Genomic DNA, 13679 nt, shown 5'->3' on the forward strand with positions numbered 1-13679 from the left:
AGGATATTTTAAATATAACTCCAATTGTGTTTGGCTGATAGAAGAAAGTCCTAAGTCCTAAAATTCACCTAGAGTTTGGCAAAATTTCAGGAGCAAAAATGGTCCATTGTCTATTGACAATGGTGTATGATTGTGTGGATTCCAGTTATTTCAATAGAAATCCAAACAATTTGCATGAAGATGAAAGATTTCCCCTACGAAGATTTCAAGAATTCTTTAAGTTGGGCATGTGAATTCTCCACGTTGACCAACAGAAAGCTGCTTGGTTGTGAGCTGTGCTTCATACAGTTAAACATCTTTCGGCCTCAAGCGAAATTTCCAGTACTGTGGATTCCTATTGAAATTAATGGATTTTGCCACGAAAACGTAACAAGAGTAATTGTGGCCGCACCTTTAGAACAACTTATGATGCCTAAAAGTGCTGTTTAGCTAGGCTGCTCACTATGGTTTGGAATAGAGCCAGTGTATTTGATTCGATTTGATTGAGCATTATAACAGCATTATTATTGTGTGTGTTTTGGGTCCAGGGGTGTGGTAAGCCCAGTTCAAGCGTCCCGCTCCAGTCGAGCAGCCAGACTGCAGTGTGTGCACGTGGCCGAAGGTCATACTAAACCCTTGCTGTGTGTGGACTCAACTGATGATCTGCTCTTCACCGGCTCAAAGGGTCAGACCTTTTTACGTAAAAATCATAGCCTTTTAAACATGTTTTTACTACAGTAAATTACAAAGGAGCATATAATTAACCCTTCACTAAGTGCCACACTTATCTGGTCATTTATTATGCGATAATGACCATCTGACAATATATTATCTTACATTTTACATGGTAGATTAACAGATGAATAAAAGCATGTGCATAACATTTATTTGAGTTGAAATTATGTTATTCGCCAACTTAAAATGAAGGTAATACAATCAACCCATGGCTTTTAGCTAAATTAATTGAGGGGGTCGGGTCAGATGGTTCATTAAAAAAAATTAAACCACAATGAACAAAATTTCTGTTGAGCTCTGTATACTCTACATTGAAAAGAGTGTGCTGGTTGAGCCATTCAGCTGTTGGCGCACTGAAAACGCTAGCAGCATTTGTACTTTTTAAAGCATTTATATTCAAGCTATTCCTATATTTATGATAGCTTGCTGACTCTACTACATTCCGTAACAAAATATAACCAGTCATGGATGCAAGGAATTTCTGCTTCTGAATTTCAAGTTGTTACCCACAATGCATTGTCAATATATACCCTCTACAAGAATGATAAATAAACATTGTGCTCTATCCGCACCCATCCCTTTTTTTTCTATCTCAGATCGCACATGTAAAGTGTGGAACCTGGTAACGGGTCAGGAAATCATGTCTCTTGGAGATCATCCCAGCAGTGTAGTGTCGGTGCGATACTGTTCCAGCCTGGTCTTCACCGTCTCCACTGCTTATGTGAAAGTATGGGACATCCGTGACTCTGCCAAATGCATCCGCACCCTCACGTGAGTCATTCTGGTACTGGTTTATATATTAAAAGCTACTGTTCTCTAAAGCTTCTAAATATGTTACCTATGGTTGCTCATTTTTAGCCCTCTGTCTTCTTTAGTTCTTCTGGACAAGTGTCCCAAGGTGACTCGTGTGGGGGTAGTTCTGTTGCCATTCCACCTGGAGAAAATCAGATCAATCAGATCGCCCTCAATCCTTCCGGCACATTCCTTTATGCTGCTTCAGGCAACACGGTCAGGATGTGGGACTTGAGAAGGTATGACCTATTTTACCATGAGTGTCTAGAAGTTCTTCTAAGTGCTAAATAGGGACTATTGCTATTTTAAAAAATGCATGCAGGTAGAGTTGCCTTCAAATATACAAATTAAACTGTATTTGAAGAAACTCATTTATTATTAGATTGTTTTCATACTCCACCATGGCAATAGTTGACCTGAAAGAGAAAATTGATTGTAGAAGACAGTTATAAGACTGGTGTGTGTCCAAAAAGCATTGTTAGTCAACTATGGTTGCAAGTTCTGTCATTACCAACATTTGATTCTGTGTTTTCAGAAATCACAGTTCCAATGAACATTCTCAAATAGTGTGTTTTGAAATTTGTGTGGTTGGAACTACAGCTGTCAACCTGTGCTTAAAAGCATAGATGTATGACATACAGACTTAGTGTGCTTTCATACTAGCACTTTTGGTTCACACTCAAGTTCGTTTGACGTCAGAGTTTGGTTTATTTGGATGATGTGAACGCTTTTTTCCGAACTAATGTGTGTATCTGCAAACCATACCCAAGTCTATTTTAAAGATGGTCTACGTAGGTTATGTTTGATGTGAACTCCGGTACTGTACGCTGCTGATATGAAGCAATCATACTAAATCTCGAAAGAGAACTGCTGTTGGTAAAGTATGATATGGTAAAACTGTTTGTTTGTTTGTTTGTGTTCTCACTTACTGACAAGCAGGACTAATGCAATGTAAGCAGAGAAAATGTATATCTCTCGTGTATGAAATATTTGAAAGTTTGGAACCGTGTCCAATACCAGTTTGTCCAATGTGTCCAGAGCCCAGTTTTTCCTCTGAAATATTTACAAAAATTTTCAGATTTTAAAAGTTGTATAGTGTATTCCAGCCCTAAGTCTCTATTTGCAGTCAAACCAAAATTTATTCAGACACCTTCAACATTTTCTCACATTATTACAGTTTTTCACTATAGTTCAGAAAATGGTAATAAACTGTGACAAGAACAAACTCATCTTGATAATGTCAGATAACTTTGATAGAAAGGTATGTAATGGGTTACAATCAACCAATCAACTGTTAAATTTAAGTACACAATTAGATAATACCAATTTAGGTCAACCAATTACCAAGCAATGCTTCATTTTGTTCAGTCTGTGGTGTAAAAGGTCGCATTGGCAATTAGAGAAAAAAACACTTAAGCAAAACATGGTCAGGTCAAAGTGTCTGAATAATTTTGGTCCCAAAATCTTTATCAATTTTTCTGGTAGTCCACTGTATGAAGAATTTTTGGGTATAATATGTCACAGTTTACTTTATTTTGCTATCCTCACTTACATAAATGAACTATAGAGTCCTGCACCCACTAGTAAAAAATTATATCTGGTGTCTGAATAATTTTTGGTATGACTGTACACATTATTCTGTTGTCTTCTGCAGATTTGTATCTACTGGGAAACTGACGGGACATCTGGGGCCGGTAATGTGTCTTGCGGTAGACCAGATGGGGAAGGGTCAAGATGTGGTCATAACAGGCTCAAAAGATCACACCGTGAAGGTACGTTCAGACAGTCTAACACCGCTCTCCGTGAACTAACATAAGAGTCCCAATGGTTGCACATGCTGATTTCCATATGATAATTTTCACCTTTTGGTCACAGCTCATGCACAATTACACAAGCTGTTGCTGCTAATTTATGGTTGCTTGAACAAAAACATTAGTTTAAAGCATTATTATAGCCTCAAGTGCAACGAGAAACAAATCCAGGAAGATGCTTCCTGTGCTCCGATGGATATGTTTTTTGAACTTGTTATGCATCTCTAAGGCTTTTATTTTCTTGTGCTGCAGATGTTTGAAGTGGTGGAAGGCGCTCAGGGCAGCATCAGCGCCACACATCATCTCGACCCAGCCCATAAGGATGGCCTGGAGGCTCTGGTCATGCAGGGCGATTCAGTTTTTACTGCTGCCAGAGACTCGTGCATTAAAAAATGGGACCTAGCCAGCAAACAGATACATGGGGTAAGTACCTGAGAAATGGCAGCTTTGCTGACTGACGGTTAACACTCTGGCTGTGTTCCAGAATCCGGTGAGCTGCCTACCTAAGCAGCATTTTTAGGCATCATTCCCAACGCTAAAGCTGTTCCATTTAATATGCAGCAAAATTGTGGCACCTTCTTAAAAGATCTTGTTCTGTTCTTGTGCATGTATTCTTTGAGAATCAGTCAGTCTTTGAGCTTAGTGAAAAATGTCATTTCAAGATGGTAGAATTGAGTTAAAATGTATTGTAAATATACAAAAGTTGGTAACTTAGCAATATGATTACCAGGGCTTGACATTAACACCCACCAACCCGCCAAATGTGGGTGGATTTCAGCAGTGGCGTGTAACGCGGTCACTCCTACTAGCCACTTTGGTGGGTTACCTATATATTTTCTATATAATATATACATTTTTCCATTGTAGTCTTTTAAAAAAGGCATCTGAAATAATAAACCAAATGCAATGTCGTGTTGTCAGAAATATTTTTTTTTATACATATCGATACTGAAATATCTGAAACACTTTCAATGATCATTTCCCACAGAATAGATACACGATACCAGCTGCATTTTCTCTTATCTCTCCGACAGCAAGTTGACACACAATCCCACCTCTCATCACTCACTTGTTTCATTTGCTCCGGATGAATATTGTTGCCGTTACAGGGCTTGAATTTTGCCATGGGATTGCACGTATTGCACATCATTTGCTCATAATGTGAAATCACACCGAAAGTGCGCACACATTAAGCCCACCTATCAGAACTAAATTGAGTTCTTTTTCACTGCTTATTGCGCTTAAAAAGTCAAATACCCCCCCAAAAGAATGTCAAAATGCTGGTCTTGACAAGGATTCACATAAACACGGTCAGTTATATTTTAAGTGAATGTAAACAGTTGAGAAAGAAAACGCATGTGTAACAGTATAATGGATCCGTGTGTCAGGTTTTAAAGTGACAGCATACTTGCTGCCAAATTATGAGATAATATTACAATGATCTATATGGCAGTTTTTCTGCATGGTATCAATGAGGAAAAAAGTTAATGTCAAGCCCTGATGATAATGCTAAACTCAAGGACGTCTATAATATTTGGAGAAAGCTATTTGTTAGCATTTCCATTAATCTCGGTCGCCGGTTTCAGGTCCTGAGGACAGGACAGCACACAGGGGTTTGGAACAGAGTTGACTTTTGATTATACCAAAAAATAAATCTATTAATGACTCTTAAAGTGATAGTTAACCCAAAAATGAAAATTCTGTCATCATTTACTCACCCTCAAGTTGTTCCAGACCTGAATGAGTTTCTTTGTTCTGCTGAACACAAAAGAAAATATTTTGAAGAATGTTTCTAACCAAGCAGATAGAGCAACCATTGACTACCATAGTAGGGGAAAACATACTATGGTAGTCAGTGGTTGCTCTATCTGCTTTGTTACAAACAGTCTTCAACATATCATCTTTTGTGTTCAGCAGAACAAAGAAACTCATACAGGTTTGGAACAACTTGAAGGTGAGTAAATGATGACACAATTTTCCTTATTGGGTGAACGATCCCTTTAACTGTAAGGCATAAAGACACTGACTGAAGTAAAAACCCTCACAACCAACCTTCAGTCATCCTGCTATAATTCATTTGTTTGTATGTCTTCTTGCAGCAGGTAGAACGGGCTCATTCTGATCTGCTGAGCTCTCTGGCGGTGGTCCCTGGCTCCAGTGCTGTCATGAGCGGCTGCAAGGGTGGACTGCTCAAATTCTGGCACACAGACACGCTCAGAGCTCTGGGAGAAATGAGGGGTCATGACAGCTCTGTCAATGACATCTGCACAAACAGCAATCAGCTCTTTACCGCCTCAGAGTGAGTGACAGGCATTTAAACACCAACACACACATAGAAAAATACAGATAATACCAGGTTACCCTTGTAAGCATCTATAACACTCAGGGTACCAATAATATGTGACTTGCTACGTAACTGCAACATAATCTGATGAGTCAAACTTTCGTCTTGGCAATGTATCCAGTTACATTGTGGCAACCGTAAAAAGACATTCCAGGATTTGTTGCCACAAAGTAAATTTGTGATATTGTCAGTTAATAATTACTATAGTTGGTAATTATGCTGGTAATCAGTTGTTATTTTTTTATTCTATGTCTGGACATGCAATAAATCATGAAATTCACAAAGTATTAAGAATATTGTATGTAATCAGAACATTCTTGGTTTTCTTATAACCTTAGGTCATCATACTTGGTAGACTTTTAAGTTTTTACTTTGAAGGAAATTACTAAAAAAGTACCAATAAATTACGTGCAACAAAAAGACTAGAACACCCCTTTGCAACCACATAGCAACACATTGGTAACCACCCAGGCAAATGCATAACAATGTGCTAAAAATTACCAGAACACACTAGCAACTGCATAGCAACACCTTGGCAACAACTCCTTTGCAACCGCATAGCAACAATTTGTTAACCGCCCAGGCAAATACATAACAATGTGCTAAAATCCTCCAGAACACAAAGGTATAGCAACACCTTGGCAACTGCCCTGGCAATTGCATAACAGTGTGCTTAAAAACCACCAGATCACTGTATAGCAACACCTTGGCAACCACTCTGAACTCTTTTGCAACCGCATAGCAACACCTTAGTAACCGCCCAAGTAAATACATAACAATGTGCTAAAAACCGGCAGAACACCCATAGCAACACCTTGGCAACCACTCAGAAGACATTTGCTACCATATAGCAACACCCCAGCAACCACCCACAACAATCTAGCATTGTGGTAGCTTTTGGGTAGTTACCGCTTACATTTTTTTTCCCATTAAAAATAGAACAAATGGTTGCTAAACTACATCATAGGCAGCAATTTAAACTGTTTATATTGTTAATCTGAATCCAGGCATTGTTTTTTCACAGTGACCGGACAGTGAAAATCTGGCAAGTAAAAGGATCTTTAGAGGACGGCCTTCACTGACTCAGTCAAAGCACCTCTGATGAGAACATAAGGTCACTGTGAAAGTTTTGGCTTCCTGCAAGAATTTCCTCTACCAATGTGACACTTCTTTCCTGAAACTCTGCTTCCATTCCCGTTTGGCAGTGATTCAGTGGAGAGCTTCCTGTTGTAACTGCTGTATATTTCCTCATCTACAGTGTTGAAGTGCCCTGTTTAGCTGTTGCCGACCATAATGGGGGATTTTGTAGGTCAATAAGTGTTTGTTGATGTGGCACATTCCTAAAGCTGGGCTTTGGGCATCACAGACTGCCATATGAGCAGCGTGTTTAAGAAGCACATGTGTTTGTGAACGTCATGTTGACTGGACTGAACCGATATGCTTTTAAATTATTCATTAATATTGATGTCAGCTCTTTCCAATGTTTGTTGACCAAAGTTAGACTCTTTTTGAGCAAATATTTCCATGTAACTACAACACATCACCAATCTCAATACAACTATACAGTAGCTGCACTGGAATGGTACAATGATATTTGCACCGCTCTAAGTGGTTTACCTTTTTTATAAGCTGTTTCTTTGTCATTTTCTGGTTGAAACCTTTTAGTACCCTGTACAAAAATATTTCCTCTCATGTACTGTAGTTATTATCAATGTCAGATGATGAGTGAAAATAAACTACATCTGTCAAAATCCCACAGGTGTCTCTGCAATTTTTCAGTCAGACCGCATTCAGAGCATCGCCATGACGGGTATGAAAGCGAGGCTATGAGGGATAGTCTTACCGCGTTTTCATTTAACTGAAGCTCATAGATCACTTATAATTTCCCACAACTCATGTTTTCCTGAGTGTTTTTTTTTTTTTATCGTCTGAAATTTCTTTCAGTGTTTCGCCAGCAGAACAATCCAAAAACACATTAAATAACAGTACAACGGTTCCCCTCACAGCCTCAAAGATGGCGTTGCTGTGAATAAGGTCTACAGAATAAGCTTGAACGAATGTAGTACGTACTGTAAAGTAGACCAGAGAAACTGCAACTTCAGGGTACTAGCACAAGGGGGCAGTGCACACACAATGGACCGTGAACTGACACAAATTGTGCACGTACTGTTTATAGATGGCCCTTATATTCAGGGGACTTCTGACTATTTGAAATCTTGAATATAAAAGTAATGGGAATCACATTTATTTTATATTAAAATATATATCGTCCAGAAATAAAGATCTAATCATGGCCTTGATCAATCTTCAAGTGGATTCGAGTTGGGGATTTTTGATATTGTATGTGTGATGGTGTGTGTGAATGACATTTTTTTCGGCATTCAAACCGAATTAACTGAATTACTTTAAAACTCTGTAAATGATATACAAGTATAATATGTTTGAGTTATTTTTATTTATTTAATAAGAATTTTCATATGTGTGTGTGATAGTAATCACAGCAATATTGGAGACAGCAATTAATATAAAATTAAAATAAAAAAGTGTGCACAAATGCAAATGCATATATAAATAATATAAGGATTTGTAATTATTATAAAGATTTTTTTTTGGCTTCTTAGAAAAGTGCAAAGTACAATAATATATTTCATGAATTTATTAATAATAATAAATCTTCATTTTCTATAGCACCTTTAAATGTACATCTCAAAGCGCTTTACAGAAACAGACAAAACATAGTACACAAAAAATAGAAATAAACAAAAAAGAAAAATGATTTAAAAAGAAGAATGTTAAATCAAAAACAATTAAAACCTATAAAAAATTTATACAAACGTTCAATAAAAAGCTACCCTAAAAAAATTTGTTTTAAGGCAAGATTTAAAAATCCAAAGGGATTGAGCTTGCCTTATCTCAATCGGTAAAGAATTCCATAATTTTGGAGCTGATGAGGAAAAAGCCCTATCACCCATTAATCTTAGACGAGTTTTTGGAACAACTAAAAGACCAGTTTCAGATGAACGAAGATTACACGTCGGAGAATAGGGGATTAAAAGCTCAGACAAATATTGCGGTGCCAACCCGTAAAGCCTTGTAAGTAAGCATCAAGATTTTTAAAATCAACCCTAAACTTGACCGGGAGCCAATGCAAAGACTCCAAAACAGGAGTGATGTGATCTCTCATCCTAGTTCTAGTAAGGATTCTAGCAGCTGAATTTTGAACTAGCTGCAATTTGTTTAGGGTAGCTTTTGACACCCCAGCCAACAAGGCATTACAATAATCAATACGACTAAAAACAAAAGTGTTCATCAACCTCTCAGCAACAGAAAAAGAGAGCATAGGACGTAATCTGGCAATATTTCTAAGATGAAAAAAAAGATGTTTTAACTGTATTTTTTACATGTGGCATGTGGCATCTATGTAATGCAAATCTTGGAAAATGTAACATTTTAACAAATTAGTTGCTTAACATTTTCTTCCCTTTAAAATCATTCTTGGAGACAGAAAAGTCTTCCTAGTGAAAGGATCTGCCATTTAAAATATTGATTAATGCACATTATAGATGTACACTCATTAAACAAAAAAATTGTGTATTATGCATTTTAGCCAGGCCCCTTAATGTACCTTTAACATGACCTTTGGCCCCAAGCCTGAGGGGTCACCCAAGTTCATTTTAATTTGATAGTTGTTAAATCATGTTTAATAGACCTCTGTGCATCTGTACCTGGCAGGGTTAAATCAAACGATTATAACAAGCTGCAGATGCTTTGACAAATTAGATGTATGGCTCTGATTAAAAATATAAAACCACAGATCCATCGCTCTGAAAGAATTATCCCTACAGATATGTTCTCATTAGTTTCATGATGAAGTTTGAAATAACCTGACACAAAGAAGCACTCATTCTGTTAGTGAACTAATGAAACCTTATGCAAGTGAGTATCAGATTTAGCTGAGCCTGTCTGTTTGTTTGACACACTATATTGTGTGCTAATGGGAAACAGGGCAAACACGGTTGCTCTGGCATTTTATATCCTTTATTTTAGATTTTATTTGCCCTAGTTACACATCAACACCTGTGGCCTGTTGCCCAAAACAAAGTAGATTCCAGGCATTTCACCAAAAGACCCATTGACTTTGGAGCAATGGAACTGGAAGTGAAAAAATGCAAACTAATTTCTGTGTGTTTGGATTCATTCCTGCAGCACTCGGGAACGGTCGGGAACTAACAGCTATAATGCTGTAGCCGTACGGACATGGTGCAAGTCCTTCTCTTATACATGCGGCACCTCAGCGCCCAGCAGCTGTCTCCATCTCGCAAGGCACTCATCTAAATTTAGAATAAGAGGGAATTCACTCAGCTGTAAGGAATCTCTCAACTCAAGCACAAACACCCTTACGTCATCCTACCGTACTCTGCTGTAATGTCAGTCATTCATCTGCTTCTTACTGGAAACATTACGAAAGGATACAGGATTCAGTTTGAACAGGGCAGGTGCGAATTCAAAAACTCAATATGCATACACTCTCTAAATAAATCCCCTGATTATTGCTGGATGACAGTGTGTCTAATAAATCAAAGGTCTTTGTTCTTCCTGGTGAGACATGCTGATTGATTTAAAGGCTATTCCTAATGAAGCCATCCTCTCTCTGAGGTGTACGGATGGAAAGATAATGAAAATAACCTGCTGACATGAGGCGGTCTAATATTGCATTGTTTTTTTTTCTTTTTTTGTAAACAAGTGACATTAAGATAAAGAAAAAAAGATGGATGATTGGCCAATACACTGACAAAGTCTGAAACCACGGCTGCGTCCGAAAACCTACACAGCTGACTTGTTGCCTCGCTGCCTCAGACAATGACTTGTAAGGCAGCGTTTGTGCATGAAGGTGCCTCACGAAACTGAATTCGGACAGACTTCTAAGGCAAAATAACAGTTTAATGATCTACGGCAAAATAGAGAGAGCTTTGGTGAGAACTAAAACAAATATTTTTTAGAATATAATAGAATAGAATTACTACATTCGTAATTTCTTGCTAGAAATGACATCTGAAGTGGAAAATGTTGGTCAAAAACGTACATTAACACACAAACTGACCATCAAATGCAACTTTCGGATGCCATCTTTTTTTTCTAGCTCAACTGTCACAGAAAGGAACGCACAGCATTGTGGGATATCAAAGGCAACGAAGGATGCATATATGCTGTCTTCAAAAATCGTTTAGATGAAGGTGTCTCAGGAGACAGGAAGTGAAGCTAACATTAGATTCGGACGTGCCTTGATGCCTTCCTACCTTGAAATGTGTCCTCCGAAGGCAGCATTTTCCAGGTTTCGGATGCAGCCCACATACTGCCAGAGCATGTAATGCATTTGAAGACTTTTTTTTAGAATTTAGATTTATTATAACACAGTAATCAATATGAGGTTACATGTTAGAAATAATATATTTTTTGCAGAAAGAGTATGCTTAATGAAGCAGTATTTATTATAAATTATATATAAATGATATAGTCATGCAATATATTTGAGTCTGTTTGTTTGTATATTTTTTCCCCCTAAAAAAGCCAAAGCATCAAGGTTTGCGTGTCACCAAGAAACACACAGACTGGAATGGAGAAAGCAAAGGTTTTTGGCTTACTTCTGTGAGCTCTCCAGTTTTTCCAGCTCCACTCCAGGGTTTTTCATGTCCTGCAACAACAACAACAAAAACATTCAAAAAAATCCTGAAGCGGGTGAAAAAGATGTACAAAAATGTACAGAATATCAACATTCTTGTAACACTGCATGGTCAATCATAATCATGTTGTTATTTTTTAACTAAAACAAACAATTTTTTTATTATAATTATTTAATAATGCTGCAATAAAATAAAATATAAGTATTGGAAGAAACACTTAAACATAAAACATTAGAAATGTAGCCTTGGCAACTAACTGAAATAAAACTATACTAAAAAATACAAAAACAACCAATGAGATTGCTTGCTCAACATGTATATAGTCTGGTGTAGTGTTTGCTGCTATTTAGGGCTATACGTTGACACGATAACGATTTACTAAAACGTTTTTCTTTGTACAGATGACAATGTTTAAGGGTTAGTTCACCCAAAAATGAAAATTCTGTCATTAATTACTTAACGTTACCCTCATGTCGTTCGACACCCGTAAGACCACCGTTCATTTTAAAAGGTACTAAAGACGTCGTTACAAAGTCCATCTCACTACAGTGGTTCTAAAATAACTTTATGAATCGGCGAGAATAGTTTTTGTGCGCAAAAAAACCCTAAATAACGACTTACATAGTGATGGCGATTTCAAAACACGGCCTCATGAAGCTTCGAAGCGTTTTGAATCAGCGAGTCGATTCAGCGGTTTGAATCGCCAAATTTCAGCAGTTTGGCGGTTTGACACGCGATCCGAATCATGATTCGGCTCACTAATTCAGAACGCTTCGAAGCTTGATGATGCCTTGTTTTGAAATCGTCATCACTATGTAAGTCGTTATTTAGGGTTTTTTTGCGCACAAAAACTATTCTCGCCGATTCATAAAGTTATTGTAGAACCACTGTAGTGAGATGGACTTTGTAACGACATCTTTAGTACCTTTTAAGGGTCTTGAGAGTGTAAAGTGCCATTGTGCCAATGGAGGCCTTTCAGAGCCATCAGATTTCAACTAAAATATCTTCATTTCTGTTCCGAAGATGAACGGAGGTCTTACGGGTATCGAACGTCATGAGGGTAAGTAATTAATGACAGAATTTTAATTTTTGGGTGAACTAACCCTTTAACAAAAGATCCCCGTTCACACTGATCTGCTGAAACAACTAAAAATGCTGTATTATGCATGCCAGCCATTAGCAATGTCACTTAATATTGATTTGCACCGTTAATTCTAAAGAATTGAATGAAAAGTGACCATGATGCCAGATGCATTTTTAAACTAAACCTTGTTGATTTAAAGATGTTTCAAATGGGTCCAATACGTTTTGTGGTCTGCGCCGACTCTCGCATTCGATCCGAATTCCGCTTTTTGCTATTGTGTTCTGGACCAGGGCCGGGTTTCCCAATAACGATGTATCTTAGCTCTAAAGAGCATGTTCTACGAGCGAAGTTACGATCACTCGCAGCAATTCCACGTGCGTTTCCCAAAAATGTACTTAACATGAACGAGCGAGAACGCGCTCTAAGTGCTACTTAAGAGTCGCTGTCCATTTGCGAAGTGCTGAAATATAACCTTATATGGAATCGTTTCCTCTGAACGTTTCACATAATTGTCATCTGATGTGGATTAGCAATCAAAACACGTCTATATAAAGCACCTACAGGCTAAGGCACTGACAAAAGGCTGAACAAAAAAAAAACAAGAAAAGATACCTTTCAAAAAGACGAAATAAATATCCTCATTTAATTCAGATGTGTATTTATAATTTTGTTTGTTTGTTACCTGCCCTCATAAAAAATAAATAATAAAATCCAGTGATCATAAAGTCAGTTTCCACAAAAATATTAAGCAGCAGAACTGTTTTTTTTAATCAACATTGATAATAATGAGAATATTAAAAAAATAAAAAAATAAAAAAAGTGTACAATAAAGTACAATCAAAACCTTAGTCAAATCAAATACCGTAGTATTATCACAATGCACTTGAATAAAGTTAAAGGTGTAATCTGCCGGTTGTCCTGTAGGTGACCTCATAACTCTGTCTTCTTACGATACACTTAGAGCTTTACGATTACTCCAGAGCACTCGCAGATCTACGATCATTTTCAAGTGCTACTTAAGTTACGATGCTTTTGGGAAACAGACCTTAATATTAAGATCACTCGTACGATCGTTTTTACGATCAACTTAGGCTTACGATGCTTTTGGGAAATGCAGCCCAGAGCAGACTTTGTATGCGCGCATAAGCAGAGTAAACGTGCACACCCATACTATAGAATAAACATGTAATATGCATGCACATGCCGTCACCGCTTTTTACAGATTCACATTTTTTTTGTTTACACAGAGACGA

At 37.5% G+C, this 13679-nt stretch overlaps 1 protein-coding gene across 4 annotated transcripts in view; it reads left to right on the plus strand.

The window, feature by feature from the left end:
• The window catches only part of LOC307126808 (kinesin-like protein KIF21A), a 56136-nt gene extending 48720 nt beyond the window's left edge, over positions 1 to 7416 (plus strand). For all 4 annotated transcript variants that reach the window (XM_079817521.1, XM_079817522.1, XM_079817523.1 and 1 more), the window contains 7 exons: positions 528 to 664; positions 1311 to 1485; positions 1590 to 1745; positions 3161 to 3278; positions 3570 to 3740; positions 5417 to 5616; positions 6686 to 7416. In XM_079817521.1, the coding sequence (XP_079673647.1) occupies positions 528 to 664; positions 1311 to 1485; positions 1590 to 1745; positions 3161 to 3278; positions 3570 to 3740; positions 5417 to 5616; positions 6686 to 6743 (1015 nt within the window). In that variant the 3' untranslated portion in view covers positions 6744 to 7416. The remainder of the gene's footprint in view (positions 1 to 527; positions 665 to 1310; positions 1486 to 1589; positions 1746 to 3160; positions 3279 to 3569; positions 3741 to 5416; positions 5617 to 6685) is intronic.
• Positions 7417 to 13679: the final 6263 nt, after the last annotated feature.

The sequence above is a fragment of the Gobio gobio genome, assembly GCF_949357685.1.
Source record: "Gobio gobio genome assembly, chromosome: 5".
Lineage (NCBI taxonomy): Eukaryota > Metazoa > Chordata > Actinopteri > Cypriniformes > Gobionidae > Gobio > Gobio gobio.